Below are 21349 nucleotides of genomic sequence, written 5' to 3'. Positions count from 1 at the left end.
ACAAATTTTCCCAAAATGAAATCAAGAAAACAACCCCATGTACGATAGCTACAAAAAATAAAATACATAGGAGTTTAACCAAGGAGGTGGAAGATCTGTATACTGAGAGCTATGAAACATGAAGAAGGGAATTGAGGAAGATACAAATAAATGGAAAGAACATGGATTGGAAGAGTTAACGTTATTAAAATGTCCATACTGTCCAAAATGATCCACAGATTCAATGCAATCCCTACCAAAATTCCAATGACATTTTTCACAGAAATAGTAAAATTCCTATGGAACCCCCAAAAGGCCCTGAATAGCCAAAGCAATACTGAACAAAAAAAACAAAGCTGAGGGCATCACACTACCTGACTTCAAATATATTGCAAAGCTATAATACTCAAAGCAACCTTTTTATATAAGTGGTAAATGAAACCACAGAAATTAACAAGATAAATCTATACAGGTGGGGGTGAATGTTAAAGGTAAGAAAGAGAAACAGCCTAGAATTGAATGCCATGGAAACATTTAAGGGATGAAGGAAGGATCCAAATAAAGGGACTTAAAAATGTAGAAAGACAGGAGAACCAGGAGGAAGTGGTATCTATCATTATCGCTGAAGAAGAGATGGTTTCAAGAAGGGGAATGTGGTCCACAGTAGGAAATACTTGAGACTATTTTATTTATTTATTTTTTTGTTTTATTTATTTTAAAATTATTTTTATTATGTATTTGTTTTTGAGACAGGGTCTCTCTCTGTCACCCAGGCTGGAAAGCAGTGGTGCGATCTCAGCTAATTGTAGCCTTGAACTCCTGGCTCAAGTGATCCTCTTGCCTCAGCCTCCCGAGTAGCTGGGACCACATGAGTATACCACCACACCTGGCTAATTTTGGTATTTTTGGTAGAGATGAGGTTTTGCCTTGTTACCCAGGCTGGTCTCGAACTCCTGAACCCAAAGCAATCCCTACACCACAGCCTCCATAAGTTTTGGGATTACAGGAGTGAGCCACCCTGCCTGGCTGCTTTCAGAGTATTTTTACTTGACGTAAAACTGTCTTTTGGATTGGACACTAAGGAGGTCATTAGTAATATTTGTGAGATCAGTTTGAGTGGAGGCTTTCCAACAGAAGCTAGTGTGGGTGGCCTAATTAAGTTACGCTGGGTTGAAGAGTGAACATGAAGTGAGGAAGCATAACTAAAATAGCGTCATGAGTACAGGGATTAATACCAAAGTTGAACTTACACTGGATGTTTCAGTACATATGCTCAGATGAATATGACCTTTATACAATACTCTTCTACTTCATTATAAAAGTAATATATGTGCATAGTAGTAAAGCTTTAGAAAGAATGTAAGAACAGAAAACTGACAATCCAACATCCTGTTTATGTCTATTAAGTTTTTTTTTTTTTTTTTGAGACAGAGTCTCACTCTGTCGCCCAGGCTGGAGTGCAGTGGTGTGATCTCGGCTCACTGCCTCTTGGGTTCAAGAGATTCTCCTACCTTAGCCTCCTGAGTAGCTGGGATTATAGGTGCCCGCCACCACACCCGAGTAACTTTTGCATTTTCAGTAGAGACAGGGTTTCACCATGTTGGCCAGGCTGGTCCCAAACTCCTGACCTCAGGTGATCTGCCCACCTTGGCCTCCCAAAGTGTTGGGATTACAGGTGTGAGCCACCACGTCCGGCCATCTTTTACATTTTAGAATGCTGTTCTTTCAGTCTCTTCTTTTTTTCTTAAAAGGAGTCCATTAAGGTAGGAAAACTATTTTGAGTAAATGTATATTGCTTTAAGTAAACATTAAATATATGTCAAAAGAAAATATTACCTTTATATCAGGTTAACAGATGTTTTATCTAAAGATTCAGATAGTAAATGTTTTAGACTTTGAAGGCCATATGTTCTTTATCAAAACTAGTTAACCTCTCATCTTATAGCATGAAAAGAGCCATGACAATATGTGGGTGAATAGGGTGTGGCTGTGTTTCAATAAACCTTTATTTACAAAACAGAGGGTGGGTCAGATTTTGGCTGAGAGTGTCAAGTTTACTGTGTTTTTATATGTTTCAAAAAGAATAATTAAAAAAATTTCCTCTTTTTTATATTCAGATATTTTTTAGCAGATAATTTTATGATTTATTTGTATGATCAAGGATCCATGAATGCTCATTCTTCAGATATTCAGGTACGATTTAAATTCTGTGTTTTATAGTTTTTTTAAAAAATGTTTTTTTGCATTAAATAAATGCTTTATTATACAGAAGGCTCTCAGGATTCACAGGGGATATATTTAAGATATTTATTGATTAATGATCAAGCTTTTCCTGAAGTTTTGGTAAAGACAAATTAGATTGACTTAGCACCTTTCACATTGCTGAGAACATAGTCACTATTTTTTTAATTATAGATTTTTTAAATAAAATATTTATTATTTATTTATATTTTGTTTGTAAGAATATAAATTAATGAGAAATGTGGACACAAATGTTATAAGACACAAATCACAGATCAAAAACTCTTTCTTTTTTTCTTAACTCTTCCTCCTCTCATCCATCATTTATACATCCATAAATCCATTTGACCCTGCCCTTCAAACTAAGTGTCCAGCATCCACCTTCTTCCTCTGCCTCCATCCACTGAGACCACCCATTTCCAAGTAAACGCCATCTCTAGTTTGGATTATTGCCATAACTTCCTGAATAATCTCCCTGCTTCCTCACCTTGTCCATCCCTTCATTTTATTTATTTATCCCTTTATTTTATTTGTTTATTTTTGTATTTATTTATTTATTTTGCCCAGGCTAGAGTGCAATGGTGCAATCTCAGCTCACTGAAACCTCCACCTCCTGGGTTCAAGCGATTCTCCTGCCTCGGCTGCCTGAGTATTTGGGATTATAGGCATGCACCACCACGCCCAGCTAATTTTTATATTTTTAGTAGAGATAGGGTTTCACCATGTTGGCCAGGCTTGTCTCGAACCCCTGACTTCAGGTGATCTGCCTAGCTCAACCTCCCAAAGTGCTAGGATTACAAGTGTGAGCCACTGCGCCCGGCCTCAGTCAGTTCTCAATATGGTGACCATATTGATCCTGTTAAGACATAGTCAGATTACCCTGCTTCTCTGCTCAGAACCCTCCACGGATGGCCTCCCACCACTCACAGAGTGAAAGCCAGAGTCACCTGGTTCCCTTTTACCTCTCCGACCTAATTTCCTGTTATTTTCTACCTCGTTCACTTTGTTCCAGCCTTGTTGTTCTTCAAATATAACAGCTATGTTCTCCTTTCAAAGACTTCATACTTTCTATTTCCCGGTATCCAAATGCTTGTTGTTTCCCAACAGACCCATATGTTTTTCGTCCTCATTTCCTTCAGGTCTTTACTCAAAATCACCCTATTAGTCCTTGACTAACCCCTACTTTAAATTGGTCTCTTACTCTTAATACTCCATTTCCTTTACCTTTTTTTTTTTTTTTTTGCCCTTTTCCCATGGCAGTTATCAATACATGATTTATCATATATATTTTATTTATTTACTTTATTTTCTGTCTCCCCAGTGCAATATATTCATCCCGAGGCAGGGCTTTTGGTCTGTTTTATTCACTGATGTAACACCAGTGCCTAGAAAAGTGCCTAGCACATACTTGGAATATAATAAAAATTTGTTGAAATATTAAACTAGATATGTTGCTTCACTTACATTGGATGGGATCATCATTTTGGTTTACTGCTCCCTTTTCCTTCCCTTAGTTCCATCTAAGCAGTGTGTTAATAATAAATCTTAACTTTATTTATAATAAAATTTACAGCACCATTGGGTATTGGAAATTATATAATTTTCACATGTGTGACAATGTTTGTGACTCTGTGTATCTCTAGCTTGATTGTACTGTGCTCAGAGACCAATTCTGTACAATTTAATTCCTTTGCAATCTGTTGAGTCCTGCTTTATGGCCTGGAGTATGGTTTCTATTTTGTAGATGTTCCATGAGTGTTTAGAAAGCATATATTCTAAAGTTTTTAGGTATAGTATTCTGCATGTATTAACTAGGTCATACTAACCACGTTGTTCAAACCTTTTGTAGATTCTGAACACTTGATCTATCAGTTACTAAGAGAAATTAACTTTAAAGAACTTTTTATAACTGCAGATTTTTAAATTTTTACTATTCTTTCAATTGTGACTTTATATATTTTGAAGCTGTGTTATTAAGTGAATGCCAATTTGGAATATTTGTGTCTTCCTGGCAAATTGAAATGATTATCATTACCAAATGTCTCTGTTTATCTCTAGTAATGTTTCTGGCCTTAAAGTCCACATTTTCTCTCTTAGTGCAAATTCAGAATCATTCTTTCGGTTTGTGTTGGCATCTAGCCCTTCAATCTTCCTGTGTCATTGTATTTTTATGACTCTTTTTTAGCACTATATTAATTAGGTTTTTAAAGAAATCGAGATTTACCATTTTTGTCTTTTAATTGAGGACCTAAATTTATATACTGGGAGATATTTTTACCTAATGCATGAGACAACACTTGAGTGACATTTTCTGAATGTCACTTTACTTGTACTGATAAAAATCATGGAGCCTGTGAAAAATATTCAGAAGGTTCTATCAAGTATAGAAGTAGGAAGTCACTAGAAAGTTTTGTCACTTCCTAAGTAACTACTTTACTTTTTTTCTTTCCTAGACTCAATGCTACTATCAAGGAAATATTGAAGGATATCCAGATTCCATGGTCACACTCAACATGTGCTCTGGACTGAGGTTGTTTTCTATTGTTGATTACAAAACACCATAGTTATGATATTTGGCTGCAATGAATTTGTTCTCTTTGTATTAAGTGTGGGGCTGAAGGAGGATTCCTATGTGGACATTATTTAATGATATCCCCCTCTGAACATGTTTCCAATTCTCTTATTTCTCCTCACTTTCCTCACCGATCAGAAACATTTCTAACCTTTCCAGTGGTTTAGATTTCCTAGTCTCCTTGCTCTATGTCTTATGTTTCCTTGACTACAGAAAAGACCATTGAACGTGTTTGACTACAAATGTTGGAGAAGCTAGGTTTAGGACAGCTCAGTCACTGTCTTGGAAAACAGGGAAATTAATCACTGTAATGCTGTATGCTTGCACACTTAGCAGTTGCGTAGGTAATTTCTGTTGCTTTTATAACTACAAAGAAGTGAAATGGAGAGTTGGTTTTGCAGATTAGGGTAATCTTTTGTCTTCTCACAGTCATCTCTAAGACAGGTTTGGATCAAAATACTGGACTGAAAATGTATTTATGTTATCCACCATGTATTTTAGTGTTGGAGATATAAAGATAAACAAGAGATGCTTTTTCTCAAGGAAAGCATCTTCTGACTGAGAAGGCAAATTATATATAAACATTTTTTAATACTCATAAAATACTCATTTTTCTAATGATATTAAGTATCTTGAGCTCTTCAAGAATTATTGGGTTTCCTCCTTAGGGCTTAGGGAGTTTTCCATTCTGTCAGGAAATTTTCCACCTTCATTTTGTAGTGTAGGATGCTTGTTTTCACAAATGTTCTTCTTCAGTGCTTCCTACACAGAACCCTGAAATTTGGATCTGAAATTTGTTTTTTAGGGAGTAGTGACTTGGGCTGTTACCTGTATTCAGAGAAAAATAGTGATACAAGTCATTTACTCTTTAAAATCTTGCTTTTAATTTCTTATTCAAGAGTATATAAGCAAAAGTTGTAAATATATCATAATTCTGCCAAATTTTATTTTTAAAAGTAAAGTTTCTCACTGTATATATTTGTCATATATGCAGTATAATCATTTTTCAAAAGCATGGCAAACCAGAGAGAAAGTCATCATGATTTCTGTTTACAATTGTTTTAATTGAGACACTGACTTGGAAAACAATAGAATTATTCAATTACTGTTATGCTATATACTGTGTAACTAGCAATTGATTAAGTAACTTCTGCTGCTGTTACAACTATACAGAAGTGAAATAGAAAATGGGTTTTGTGGATTAGGGAAATCTTTTGTCTCTTCAGAGTCATTTCTAAGACGGAATTCAGATCAAAATACTGGATTCAAAATGTTTTACTTTTTTTCTTTTGGATTTTGTCAGAAATCCATTCTATAGATTTGAGTAAAAGCACTTAAAATTGTATTCATAATTTCACAGAGGAATACTGCAATTTGAAAATGCTTCTTATGCAATTGAGCCTCTGGAATCTGCAGTTGAATTTCAGCATGTTCTTTACAAATTAGAGAATGAAGACAATGATATTGCAATTTTTAGTGAAAATAACAGAAGCCTGGAAGAACACACAATGGATGACAACATTTTTATAAGTGAACAAGTGAGTTGTATATGTTTTGTTACTACTTTTAAAGCAGTTATTACTTCCATTTAATTTATTTTAAAAATAAATTTATGAGCCCACTGTACAATTGTAGTAAATATCCTTTCCTTGTGAACATCTTATCTTTTTTTTTTTTTTTTTTCTCACTCTGTCACTCAGGTTGGAGTCCAGTGGACAGATCATGGCTTGCTGCAACCTCTGCCTTCTGGGCTCAAGCAATCCTCCCACCTCAATCTCCTGAGTAGCTGCGACCACAGACATGCACCACCACACCAGACTAATTTTTTGTAGAGACAGAGTCTCACCATGTTACCATGCTGGTCTCAAACTCCTAGGTTCAAATGATCCACCCACCTCAGTCTCCCAAAATGTTGAGATTACAGGCGTGAGCCACCGTGCCTGGCTGTTCATCTTTCTGTTACCTAACAATTTCCTTGAAACCGTACATCACCTTTTTCTCATTGTACCAATCTACCATTTACTTTTTATGATCCACTTTATTTTAGTTCTTATTTTGTTTGTTACATTCTTATTACTTTCCAAAAATTCCCTCTTGTATATGCAACATAAACTTTAAAAACTCAGTCCCTGCTTTTGCTTCTACATTTCTGGAAGTTACTCAATCAAGTCAATAATTTTAAAGGTTATATTCATGACCAATGAGTCAGCATTAATTAAATCATAGAGATAATTAAAATGTCTTAAGCAGAATTGCTGATTATGGTCATGTAAATTGTTCAGTGAACACACTATGTAACTGCATGTGTTGGTGCTTACAAAAGCAATTGTGAAAGAGAAAATTTTTATGGCAAGTAACATTGGCATCAGTATGCATAGTTTATACAAAAGAGTGTGGCAGTATTCATTGTTTCCAGTGTATGCTCTCCCTGTTTTCTGTCAGTAACAAAGAAAACACCAGGCCAGGCGTAGTGGCTCATGCCTGTAATCCCAGCACTTTGGGAACCCAACGTGGGCAGATCACCTGAGGTCAGGAGTTCAAGACCAGCCTTGCCAACATGGTGAAACCCCGTCTCCACTAAAAATACAAAACTTAGTCAGGTGTGGTGGCAGATGCCTGTAATCCCAACTATTCAGGAGGCTGAGGCCGAAGAATTGCTTGAAACTGGGAGATGAGGTTGCAGTGAGCCGAGATCACACCACTGTACTCCAGGCTGGGTGACAGGGCAAGACTCCATCTCAAAAAAACAAAAAACAAACAACAACAACAACAACAATAAACACCAAACCTCAGAATTTAGCTGGGCATATAAATGAAGACTGTATTTCTCAACCTCCCTTGCCTCTTAGGTACGGCAATGTGACAAAATTATGGCCAATGACATGCGAGCAAGCATAATATGTGTTACTTCTGGCTTGAATATTAAAAGGAGGGGTTTTATCTTCTTTCTCTTTTCTGCTGGCTGGAGCGTGGACATATTGACATATTATGGTCCACAAGGATGAGGCTGATGCCATATAGGTAGCAGAGAAACAAGGTGAAATGAGCCTTGCTTTTGAAGAATTTTCAGAATGGAACTACCATACCTCTTCACAAATTTACGTGAGAGAGAAATAGACTCTAAGTTTGTTTAATTCACTATTATTTTCTGTCTCTGTGTGGATGGCAATCCTAAATCTTAAATAATACAGGGTCCAAATGAGAGTGCAGCGCCAGAGTTTTCAGTGCTAGCAAATACATGTATATAATTGCAAATAATGTTTGTGAACTAGATACTGAACTCTTTTTTCTTGCCTTGTAAAAATTTCTAATTTGCAATGACTGAGATGACCCAGCGTAGTGAACAATGTCAGTGCCCTACCCAGATCCCCTCACATTCCTTTCTAGTATATTTTTGTGGGTGTGGTACAGGAGGGTGGGACACCCTGTCTTTGTTTGTGCCTTTGCTTTGAACATGTGCCACTTGTAACTCTTTTTTATGTGGGCTGCCCTTCAGCCAACTGAAACTGCTTTGCCCAGATGGCAAAGTAAACATAACTGCTAGAGATTTACATTTCCCCAGGGTGGTCCTTAGCCGGCACCTCACCAGTGTGGGAAAGGGTGAGCTCAGTTTCTTGTTACAGGTCAGGACAACTCTGTAGCACAACTTACACACCAGATTTTCTCTGTGGGACTGTGTCTGAGAGCACACTCTTTGTGTGGATTCCTCCTGATCCTAATACTGCTTCTCCCACTCATTAACTGGTCTCTCCTGGGAGAACTTTCTTAGTAAATTATCTACATATAAATCCTGTCTCAGATTTATCTTTGGGTTTCCTTTGAACACCAGGAAGTTTTCACATATTTATTTTACAGTGAAGTGATAATTACTACAATAAAGTTATTTGAGCACATATGTCAGCCACATTGCATTTGTATCATTTGGAAAGTGGCATGATCTGGAAAGCTGGGAAGCTTTGGATTCCCACAGATATCATCGTTTGTCTGGACAAGTGTTGAAGGAAAGAAAAACAGCCAAATGAAAGACAGACAAAGTTTCTCATATATATGTATATGTATGTGTATGTGTGTGTGTGTATACACACATATAATTATACTTTAAGTTCTTGGGTACACGTGCAGAATGTGCAGGTTTTGTTACATAGGTATACACATGCCATGGTGGTTTGCTGCACCCATCAACCCGTCATCTACATTAGGTATTTCTCCTAATGCTATCCCTTCCCTCCCCCCGACCCCCTTGACAGACCCCAGTATGTGATATTCTCCTACCTGTGTCTGTGTGTTCTCATTGTTCATCTCCCACTTGTGAGTGAGAACATGTGATCTTTGGTTTTCTGTTCTTGTGTTAGTTTGTGGAGGATGATGGTTTCCAGCTTTATCAATGTCCCTGCAAAGGACATGAATGCATCCTTTTTTATGGCTGCATAATATTCCATGGTGTATATGTGCCACATTTTCTTTATCCAGTCTATCATTGATGGACATTTGGGTTGTTTCCAAGTCTTTGCTATTGTGAACAGTGCTGCAATAAACATATGTGTGCATGTGTCTTTACAGTAGAATGATTTGTTATCCTTTGGGTATATGCTCAGTAATGGGATTGCTGGGTCAAATGGTATTTTTGGTTCTAGATCCTTGAGGAATTGCCACACTGTCTTTCACAATGGTTGAACTAATTTACTCTCCCACAAACAGTGTAAAAGCCTTCCTATTTCTCCACATCCTTTCCAGCATCTGCTGTTTCCTGACTTTTTAATGATTACCATTCTAACTGGCATGAGATGGTATCTCATTGTGGTTTTGATTTGCATTTCTCTTAATGACCAGTGATGATGAGGTTTTTTTTTTCATGTTTGTTGGCTGCATAAATATCTTCTTTTGAGAAGTGTCTGTTCAAACTCTTCACCCACTTTTTGATGTTTTTTTTTCTTGTAAATTTGTTTAAGTTTTTTGTAGATTCTGGATATTAGCCCTTTGTCAGATGGGTAGATTGCAAAGATTTTCTCCCATTCTGATTATCTCAATAGATGCAGAAAAGGCCTTTGATAAAATTCAACACCCCATTCATGCTAAAAGCTCTCAATAAACTAGGTATTGATGGAATGTATCTCAAAATAATAAGAGCTAGTTATGACAGACTCATAGCCAATATCATAATGAATGGGTAAAAACTGGAAGCATTCCCTCTGAAAACCAGCACAAAGATGCCCTCTGGCATCACTCCTATTCAACATAGTATTGGAAATTCTAGCCAGGGCAATCAGACAAGAGAAAGAAATAAAGCATATTCCAATAGGAAGAGAGGAAATCAAATTGTCCTCATATGTTTTCTTAGTTACTGCATGTCATTGTAATTTATGGTAATCTGTGTCAAGAATTTCAATAGCCTGGATCGATGCATAGAGCAAAGTGGCAATAATGGTAGTAACAGAGGCAGTAGAGCTCTACCTTTGTGTGACAATAGCATTACATTGACAGAGGCCAAACATGTGAGGCTTCCTGAACTGAGAGACTCAAGATGTAGTTGTTATACCAGTAGAAGAGTCAATGGATGGATTAATTTCTGAAGTAGTAGGGTTTTCCTTGATGTGCAGAAGCAAGATGACACGATAAATATAAAGAGCAGTGTGGCAGTAGATTCAGGAAAAGAGATGTCTAAGCCATACAGAGCACCAGTTGTGGATCTCGACTCACTGCAACCTCTGCCTCCTGGGCTCAATAAAGACTTAATTTGACATTTGCTAATTGTTTTCTATATGTCTTAAATCTTTTTTTGTCTCCGTTTCTCTATTACTGCCTTCTTTTGTTTAGTTGATTTTTTTGCTAGTATGTCATTTTGATTCCCTTCTCATTTATTTTTCCTTATGTAATTTTGGTTACTTTCTTAGTGGTTTCTCTGGATATTACAATAACATCTTAAATTTATAACAATCATAGTTTGAATTAATACCAACTTAGTCTCTATAATATACAAAATGCTGTTTCTATACAGCTTTGTCTTCTTTATGTTTTTATTATCACAGATTATCTAATACATTAAGCTATGTTAATGACAATACAATGTACAATAGCTTAATAATTATTGTGTGATACATTTTCTTTTAAATAATTTGGGGAAAAGTGAGGAACAACAAACCAAAAATATAATAATCATATCTTTTTTTTTTTTTTTGAGACAGGGTCTCACTCTGTCATCCAGGCTGGAGTGCAGTGCTGGTGCTGTGATCACGGCTTACTGCATGCATCCTTTACCTCCTAAGCACAGGTGATCCTCCTGCCTCTGCCTCCCAATTAGCTAGGACCACAGGCATGTGCCACCATGCCCAGCTAATTTGTTTATTTGTAGAGACTCTGTCTTCCTTTGTTGCCCAGGCTAGTGTCAAACTCCTGGACTCAAGCAGTCCTCCCATTTTGGCCTTCCAGGGTGTCAGGAGTATAAGTGTGAGCCACTGCACTCAGCAGTAATAATATATTCTATAGTTACCAACGTATTTACCTTTGCTGTGTTTTAAATTTCTTTTATTGCTTCTTGTTATTGTTTTGTGTGCTTTCATTTTAAACTGAAGGACTACCTTTGGCATTTCTTGTAGGGCAGTGTATTAGTTTACTACAGCTGCCATAGCTTTACCATGGACTGGGTAGCTTAAACAACAAGAATATGTACTTTTTCACAGTTCTGGAGCCTAGAAGTTTGAGATCAAGGTTTTTTTTTTTTTTTTTTTTTTTTGAGGCGGAGTTTCGCTCTGTCGCCCAGGCTGGAGTGCAGTGGCCGGATCTCGGCTCACTGCAAACTCCGCCTCCCGGGTTCACACCATTCTCCTGCCTCAGCCTCCCGAGTAGCTGGGACTACAGGCACCCGCCACCTCATCCGGCTAGTTTTTTGTATTTTTTTAGTAGAGACGGGGTTTCACCGTGTTAGCCAGGATGGTCTCGATCTCCTGACCTCGTGATCCGCCCGTCTCGGCCTCCCAAAGTGCTCGGATTACAGGCTTGAGCCACCGCGCCCGGCCGAGATCAAGGTGTTAACCAAGTTGTGGTTTCTTCTGAGGCCCCTCTGCTCGACATATAAGTAATCGTCCTCTCCCTGTGTCTGCACAAGGTCTTCCTTCTGTGTTTGTGTTCTAATTTTCTCTTATAAGGATACCAGTTACATTGCATCAGAGCCCATCCTAATAACCTAATTTTCAATCTGATTACCTCTTTAAAGGCCCTGTCTCCAAATACAGCTTCATTCTGTGATATAATGGGGTTAGATCTTTAACATATGAATTTTACTGGGATACCATTTGGCCTGTAATAAGCAGGCAGGTCTACTAGCAATGAGCTTTTTCAGTTTTTATTTATCTGGGAATGTCTTAATTTCTCCTTTATTTTTGAAGGATAGTTTTGTCAGATACAGAATTCTTGTTTTACAGTTTTTTTCCCCTCCAGCACTTTAAATGTCATCCCACTGCCTCTAGCCCCTTGGTTTCTAATGAGAAATTAGATATTAATATTATTGAAGATCTCTCATTTGTGAGGAATTGCTTTTCTCTTGCTGTTTTCAAGGTTCTCTTTTTATCATTAACTTTGGACAACTTGATTATAATATGTTTTGGTGTGAATTCTTTTGAGTTTATTCTACTTGGAGTTTGTTAAGCCTTTTGGATGTGTAGATTCATGTCTTTCATAAAATTGGGGAGGTTTTCACCCATTACTTTTTCAAATTTTCTTTCTGTCCCTTTCTTCTCTTCTGCTAGGAACTCTTCTTATATATGTGCTTGATGGTGTCCCACAGGTCTCTTAGGCTCTGTTCATTTTTCTTCACTCTTTTTTTTCAGTGTCAGATAACTTCTATTGAGATCCCATCAGCTGCACAATCTGTTCCAGGCATTAAGCTCCTTCTTCCTTTGCAATCTGGTCTTTATTGAGTGGTCCCATGAATGCTTCTTTTCCATGGTTTGGAAGTGGCCATGGCCAAATTTAAAGGTAGTCTCAATGAACTTAACGTCAGTCTTCTCCAGAGCCCGCTGCTTGGTCTGCATCAAGACTTGTGGCGGATGAGCACTTGCTTCTTAGCTCCCACCACACAGCCCTTCAGCATGACAAAGTCATTGGTCACTTCACCATAGTGGACAAAGCCACCCAGAGGGTTGATGCTCTTGTCAGACAGGTCATAGTCAGTGGAGGCGTTGATCAATTTGCCATCCTTGATGAAGTAGCCCTGACTGATCTTATAGATCTTCTTGTTGAACTCAGTGCAATGATGGTAGCCTTTCTGCCCAGTACATGCCACAGAGAAGGTCATATGGGCAGGATGCCATGCCCCAATATAGGCAACCTTGCACAGCCCTCAGTGGGTCTTGTAGGGCAGTTTGTTGGTATGCCAATGACTGGTGACTTCTTTGTAGCCTTTGCCCTTGGTCACCCATTTGATGTCAATCATCTTGTCCTGTCCAAACATTTGTTTCACAGGTACCTGGTCCTCTAGCCTCTCCAGGGACCAGTCCAGTTTCTCGGCCACAGTGCCTCTGTTCACCTGGATCTCCATCACATGGGTCTTCTTCTGACATAAAGGAAGCAGGTGCATCTGGGTGTAGGTATTGATGCGGATGACTTGGCAGTACTTCTTCATGCTGTTGAAGTCCTTCTCCAGCTGCTTCTTGTCATCCTCACCCTGCCATTTCTTGCAGTACTTGGTAAAGGCCTTCTACTTAGCTTTATGCCAGTTCCTATAGAAGCGCCTTTTGTACTCATTGCTAATGTGCTCAACAAAGATGGTCTTGGAAATTCAGAGGCCTTGAGGGGTTTCCATATAGCCCAGGATGCCTACAACCACTATGGGCAGTGTCTCTACAATGATCACAGCCTCTACCACTTCCTTCCTGTTCACCTTGGGTCCTAGCTGGCCAGCTTTTCAGACGATGTGTCATGCCAGCCTTGTATCCCATGAAAGCTTTGAGGTGGACCAATTTAGAAGGATCATTGTTGGGGAAGCTCTTCACCTTACCATGATGCCTACTGCTGTGTTTCCAATGCAGGAAGCCCAGGGACCCATGTCTTGGAGCAAAGGATTTCCTGCAAGACATCATGCCATCAAATTCTGCTGATAGAGCTTTATTCTTTTTATATTGTGCTCCTCAGATTGAATAATCTTGATTGATTTGTTTTGAAGTTTGTTGATTCTTTTTTTCTGCTTGCTCAACTATGTTATTGAATCCTAGTGAATTTTCATGTATTTTACTTTTCAGCTCCACAACTTCCTTTTTATAATTTCTGTATTTTTATGGATACTCTCTATTTGGTGAAGTATCATTCTTCTGCTTTCCTTTAGCTTTTTTACATAGTTTTTCATAGCTTTTTGAACGTACTTTAAGATAATTAATTTACATTCTTTGTCTAGTAAGTACAATGTCTGGGCTTCCAGAGGTACCATTTCTATTTCTAATTTTCTGAGAATGGGCCATACTACTTTCTTATTGTTGTTGAAATTTGAACATTTTGAGTATTTTGATGTGGTAATGCTGGAAATCAGATTCTTCCTCACTCCCCAGCAAGGTCTGTTGTTACTGCTTGCTGTGGGTTGTAGTTGTTTGCTTGTTTACTGACTTTTCTAAAGTAAAGAAATATTTTGTGAACCGTATTGTCTAGTAGTCACCTAGTGATTTGATAGAGATTTCTTTAAATTACTGGAGCCGAAAAAGAAAAAAGACTTCCTTGGTTTTTACAGATTGACTCTGGGTTTGGATATACATGCAACACTTATTCCAGATGTTGACACCTAACCCTTGGGCTTGACTCTTGCTTGTACAATGTCTGAAAGCCAGGCAGAAGAGAAAGCTTAGTGTCTTCTCAAGTCTTTTCTGAGCATGTCCAGCCTTGGGCATGTGGGTGGCCCTCTAGATTTCCTAGTATATGCCTGAGGTTTTCAAAGCCTTCATTTCTCCGCCCATTTCTTTACCCAGCCACTTTCTTCCTAGACTTTTTAGTGTGCCTTCTGCTTTTCTTGTCCATTTTTCCTTGCTCCAAGGGCTCCGGCCAGTATATTTGCCTTGAAATGCTTTTTATAAGCACTGCCTTGGAGTCCACTCCAACCCTGTGAAATTTCATGGTAGAGGAAACAAAGGAAAGCTTGTGAGCAAAACCTTTAGGGAGCCACTGGACAGCTCAAAACACATAACCATAATTCTTTGAGAACAAATTTGGTATTTCTTCCTCTGGCATGGGAAACCCACACCAGGAACATGGGCCTCTATCTTCATGGATGCCAATGAGCTGGATGTGTGAGATGGGATGGTAGGTGGGTCAGTTCAAGGACCACAATACTCTCTTATAGAAACCCAGCAGCTTTTTTCCCCCTCAAGCATTGTCTTGTTTTTTATTTGTATGTTTTTCTGGGGCAATGGCGTGAATAGGCCATTTGCTCTTATCATCTGGCAGGCTGGCCAGATGTGTACAGGCAGGGGTTCCAAGATCAGGAATGGCAGTATGAAAGGTGACTTAGGCTCAAGATTGGCAAAACAACACTTCTATTGCCTTTATTGACTCAAGCAAGTTACAAAGCCCAACCCAGATTGAGAGAGAGGAAAAATAAACTCACCTCTTGATGGGAGGCACTGAAAAGTCATATTGCAAAGGACACGAATACAGAAAGGAGCGTGGTGGCTCATGCCTGTAATTCCAGCACTTTGGGAGGCCGAGGCGGGCAGATAGCGAGGTCAGGAGATTGAGACCATCCTGGTTAACACGGTGAAACCCCGTCTCTACTACAAATACAAAAAAAATTAGCCGGGCGTGTTGGCGGGTGCCTGAAGTCCCAGCTACTCGGGAGGCTGAGGCAGGAGAATGGCGTGAGCCCAGGAGGCAGAGCTTGCAGTGAACTGAGATTGCACCACTGCACTCCAGCCTGGGCGACGAGGCGAGACCCCCCTCAAAAAAAAAAAAAAAAAAAAAATCCTCAACACACATATAATTTTTAAAGCAAAAGTTTACTTCTGATATGCAGATGAAGTAAATGGAAATGCTAGGTGTTTTTTCTTAGTTCATAAACTGGAAGTTGTAAATATATTGAGATAGATGTTATAACTTCATGGGCAATCTTCTAACTACTTGAGTACGTTGCCATAAACTTAAAACTTTATTTATTGATTTTAACCAATCTGATAAAGCAAACACCTCTGCATATCTTGTAAGTGCTGTCGTAATAGCTTTAAAGAAGAGTTCAAGTAAAAAAATTATGAAATTTTTCATGTATTATATGCGGTTTTCCTTTTTTCTAGTCAGAACCAGCTGTTCCAGATTTGTTTCCTCTTTATCTAGAAATGCATATTGTGGTGGACAAAGCTTTGGTATGTGTTTTGCTTTTTCTTTGCTTTGAAATATTTGATCCAAATGTATGATTATCCCTAGCTAGCTAGACAGAAACTAAAAGATTCCAATGTTCTTACTCGCACGTCATAGAAACAATAGTGGAAAAATGCACAAACTGAGAAACTAAATAGTCAAAATAATACTAGTTTTGTCAGAAATGTTTTATTTGAAATACTTACATAAGAGTACTGCAGAACAAAATGTGTTTTTTTCCCTGGCACTTCACATTTCTAGAGTCCCTCACATTTCTAGAGTCCCTCTCAATCCATACTACCTTTTAATGGTGATTTTGGTAGAAGTGAAATTCTATTTTAGGGAAGTTTGAAGAGCAGAATGTAGTCTAGGGAATATTCCACCCTAGAATATTTATTGGGACAAAAGTGATGATAGTATAACTATCTATTAGAATGACTTTCACTAATGAGTCAAGATATTTTTTAGTAGTTTTTGCTGGGGTGCCCATTCTAGTCCATTCTTTACCTGATGAAAAGAGTACCTCGAGATTCCTAATTTCCACAAACAGTCTGAGGCCTCTGAATTTCAGAACCTTGGGGTGATAACTTAGTTTGCGGTCAACTAGATATGTCTTTATTTCTTCTAATAGTTGAAAGATTTCAGAAAATAGAGATTAAAAATATACTTTCTAGGTTTTATTCTGATGATAAGCAGCTGTTTGTGTGTACCTACGGAACACCGCAGTGGGTATGACTAGTCCTCATTAGCAATTTCTATTCCTAGGGTTTAGAACTTGTCAGGAAGCCAGAGTTAAGGTCAGGGACCAGGAGGGATTTGGAGAAAGATATGAAAATAACTTGATTTATTAGAGTACAGGGAAAAGGGCAAAGGGAACATTTAAGAGAACATTGAGACATTGAGATAGCGGAGAGAAAATTGAGGTATTTCTGGTAAATACAACTAAGTTTCCAGGGAATATTTTGGATTATGAAAATTCTTCTGTTTTTGGATTATGTTATATATTTTGAGAGTAGTTTCAAAAGCTTGTCCAAATTGCCAGGTTTTCAAGTCATATAATGCTGATTAAATATTACTTCTTTAAGTTCTTATACATGTTTACATATTCTTTAATAAAAAAACCCTTGGCTGGGCGTGGTATATGCCTGTAATCCCCGTACTTTGGGAAGCTGAGTTGGGTGGATCACCTGAGGTCAGGAGTTTGAGACCAGCCTGGCCAACATGGTGAAGCCTCGTCTCTGCTAAAACTACAAAAATTAGCCAGGTGTGGTGGTGCACACCTGTAGTCCCAGCTACTCAGGAGACTGAGTCAGGAGAACTGCTTGAACAAGGGAGGTGGAGGTTGCAGTGAGCCGAGATCGCATCACTGCTCTCCAGCCTGGGTGACAGAGGAAGACTCCATCTCAAAAAACAAACAATCAAACAAACAAACAAACAAACAAACAAACAAACAAACATAGTATTCATAGTTCCTTCAGTGACTTTATAATTTGTAAATCTATAATTATGGCATAGTGAATTCATTGCCATGATTGTAGAAAGCATATGGTTCTGTATATACACAGTTTAATAATGGAGACAGACATGGAAACACAACTGTAAGTTGTTATACTATAAGAACATCCAAGTGGGTGTTTTAAAATGTAGGTTTTATTGTTACTCAGGCATATTGAAGCCAACAGATCAGGAGATGGTTGCTATTGAAAAGACAGTCTGTTTAATTGTACATAGTACATACTCAGTTTCCAATGGTGGGGGCACTCTCCATCATTCAGGGCCCACAAAGGGAAGTACTGAGGTCAGTAAGGAGGGAAAGTGTCATTGAAATATTTTAAATAGGGGAGTGACATATTTCTATTGTACCTTAGAGTAATCATTTTGGTAATAGTATAGGGACCAGATTGCTGGTGGGAAAATTGGGGAGGGAGGAATCATTTAAGAGATTATTTTAATAATCAGGGTGAAAACTTATAAATTAGTGGCATCAAGAATAAAAATAAAGGAACAACTTTAAAAGTTACTGATTGGGTTGAACTAGAAAAACTTGATTTGATTGATTTATTCATTTACTTAGCAAATTTACTGAGCATCATCTAGATAACAGTTGCTGTTCTAGCCATTGGGAATATAGCAGTGAATAAAACAGAACAATTTCTGCTCTCATGGAGCACATAGTGTAATAAATGTAGGATGTGTTAGATAATAATACCATTCACTAAAGTAGTGAAAATATAAGTGGGAACAGATTTTTGAAGGAAGATGATGAGTTTAATTTTGAATATATTTATTTTAGTTTTGGATATGAGTTTACTTTGGGATAATTTGAGGCTCCTGTGGAACATCCAAGGTGATGTACTGTAGAGAGTTTGTCTATGGATATGTACAGTTTGATGTAGTTGCAATCCAGTTTTTCAGATTTCAAGAGCGACGTATATGTATGTATACATACACACACTCATTTGTGTGTGTGCATGTGTGTACAGTTTTATGCAATGGTATTACATAGGTAGCCTTCCATAACCATTGCCACAATCGAGATACTCAACAGTACCATCACCACAGGAGTCTCCTATGTGATCCCATTAGAGCCACACCAATCCCCTGCCCGCTTCTGAGCCCTTGGTGTCCACTAAGCCATTCTCCTTCTTTGTGATTTCACACATATTGCATAAGGTTATCAAGCAGTCTGTATCCCTTTGAGATTATGTTTTCATGCTGAGCGTAATTTTCTTGAGGTTTATCCAGGCAGTTCCATATATCAACATTTGTTTCTTTTTATTGCTGAGTTTATGGTAGGAATGTACCACAGCTTATTTAACCATTTAACCATTGAAGGACATATGAGTTGTTTCTAGTTTTTAGCTATTATGAATAAAGCTGTTATGGACATTCATGTACAAGTATTTGTGTGAGCATCAGTTTTTTGAGATAAATGCTCAGAAGTGAGATTGCTGAGCCATATAGTAAATCCATTCTTTGTTTTGATTTCAAAGAAGTTGAAGTTACCAAACTATTTTCCAGAGTGGCTGTACCGTTTTACATTCCCACCAGCAATGCGTGAGGGATCCAGTTTATATTCATTTTTCACTTATTAATGTTTTGTTTTGAACTGTTGAACCCCAAAGCAGCCTCATACCTCTGACAGTAGATGGAAATGAATCTTAAAAATACTATATAATAAATTGTACTTAAGTATAAAATTAATTCTGTTTTTCAGTATGATTACTGGGGCTCTGATAGCATGATAGTGACAAATAAAGTCATTGAAATTGTTGGCCTTGCAAATTCAGTAAGTATTTTTCTTTTCATATTAAAATAATTTTTGTTTTGAAATGATAATTTGCCTAAACTTGATATGGTATTCCTGGATAATTACCCCATCCATATAAACTGAGTGTGGGATTGTAAAAACATTGAATTAATTTCTGGGTTTTTATAAGATAACATAAATAGTAATTATGCATGTATTTATCTCTTCTGTTTTTAGATGTTTACCCAATTTAAAGTTACTATTGTGCTGTCGTCATTGGAGGTTTGGTCACATGAAAATAAGATTTCTACAGTTGGTGAGGCAGATGAATTATTGCAAAGATTTTTAGAATGGAAACAATCTTATCTTAACCTAAGGCCTCATGATATTGCGTATCTACTAATGTAAGAATAATGTTTCATTATTCCTAGAAAGAAAACAAAGATTTGTGATAATTATGTGGCTTAATGTAAGGAATTATTATTCATTTCTGAATATCCATGCTTTGATTATTTAGTATGTGCTTTATTCAGGCTTTATGCTCAATTTCCAGTTTTCAGGCAATAAAAAGACATTACTAACATTTATTTCTATGCTAATAAAACTTTTATAAATGAAGACACTGAGAGTTTCAAGAGGTTAAGCCATCTCAAAACTCTTGGATCTGGTGGTACTCCTAAGGTTTGAACCTACAGTTTGTATCTCTAGAGCCAAAACGCTTAACCACTACTTAAAGAGATGGGATTTATCTTGAGAGGTTTATATTCTTATATGAGCTTTGACCAAAGGCTTGGTAAATGTAGTTACAAAAGTTTTATCCTAATGAATTTTCTGAGTAATTTTAAAATGTTAGTTTTCTAATTATAAATTATAGCTATATATTTATAATTGTATTCATATTAAATTTATTAGCAGTAACCAGCAAGTGTCTTTCAATAAAACTATACATGTCTATATATGTATTTAAGTTTGGTATGTCAGTATTTTCTCTCGCTTGTGTGAGACTAATCTTTCCCTCACATCTCGGCCAGCCATAAACGTTATTCCTCTTTTAACTTTTGGTTGTCTGATGGATGTAACTTAAGGTCATTGTCGTCGTTTTGATTTGCTTCTTTTCTGATGACTGGTGGATTTGAGCATCTTTTCAAATGCTTGTCGATCATTTGTATCTGTCCTTCTGTAATTGCCTTTTCTTGTCATTCGACTACTTCCCTATAATTTGTAAGGGCTTTAAAAAATAATTTCATTATCTTTAATATTTATATTTTTCCCCATAAGTTATTGGGGTACAGGTGATATTTGGTTACACGAGTAAGTTATTTAGTGGTGATTTGTGAGATGTTGGTGCACCCATCACCTGAGAGTATACACTGTATACACTGCACCATATTTGTAGTCTTTTATCCCTTGCCCCACCTCGCACTCTTTCCCCCAAGTCCCCACAGTCCATTGTATCATTCCTTTTTTTTATTTTGGAGATGGAGTCTCGCTCTGTCGCCTAGGCTGGAGTGCAGTGGTGTGATCTCGGCTCACTGCAAGCTCCGCCTCCTGAGTTCACGCCATTCTCCTGCCTCAGCCTCCCGAGTAGCTGGCCCCCGCCACCTGTATCATTCTTATGCCTTTGCCTCATAGCGTAGCTCCCACATTTTGGGGAGAACATACGATGTTTGGTTTTCCATTCCTGAGTTACTTCACTTAGAATAATAGTCTCCAATCTCATCCAGGTCGCTACAAATGCTGTTAATTCATTCCTTTTTATGGCTGAGTAGTATTCATATATATATATATGAATATATATATAATGCTGCAGTTTCTTTATCCGCTCGTTAATTGATGGGCATTTGGGTTGGTTCCATGATTTTGCAGTTGTGAATTGTGCTGCTATAAACATGCATGTATAAGTATCTTTTTCAAAAAATGACTTCTTTTTCTCTGGGTAGATACCTAGTAGTGGGATTGCTGGATCAAATGGTAGTTCTACT

General features: G+C 37.7%; 1 protein-coding gene and 1 pseudogene across 2 annotated transcripts in view; one reads left to right on the top strand and one right to left on the bottom strand.

Moving 5' to 3' along the window:
* The window catches only part of LOC104679664 (disintegrin and metalloproteinase domain-containing protein 32), a 175420-nt gene that overhangs the window by 35714 nt on the left and 118357 nt on the right, over positions 1 to 21349 (top strand). For both annotated transcript variants that reach the window (XM_030937474.1, XM_030937475.1), the window contains exons 4-9: positions 2097 to 2172; positions 4674 to 4750; positions 6153 to 6330; positions 16054 to 16122; positions 19335 to 19406; positions 19605 to 19771. In XM_030937474.1, the coding sequence (XP_030793334.1) occupies positions 2097 to 2172; positions 4674 to 4750; positions 6153 to 6330; positions 16054 to 16122; positions 19335 to 19406; positions 19605 to 19771 (639 nt within the window). The remainder of the gene's footprint in view (positions 1 to 2096; positions 2173 to 4673; positions 4751 to 6152; positions 6331 to 16053; positions 16123 to 19334; positions 19407 to 19604; positions 19772 to 21349) is intronic.
* Positions 12668 to 13863, bottom strand: LOC104679631 (annotated as a pseudogene).

This window comes from Rhinopithecus roxellana, chromosome 9 (assembly GCF_007565055.1).
Source record: "Rhinopithecus roxellana isolate Shanxi Qingling chromosome 9, ASM756505v1, whole genome shotgun sequence".
Lineage (NCBI taxonomy): Eukaryota > Metazoa > Chordata > Mammalia > Primates > Cercopithecidae > Rhinopithecus > Rhinopithecus roxellana.
This window is presented reverse-complemented; position numbering and strand designations above follow the sequence as displayed.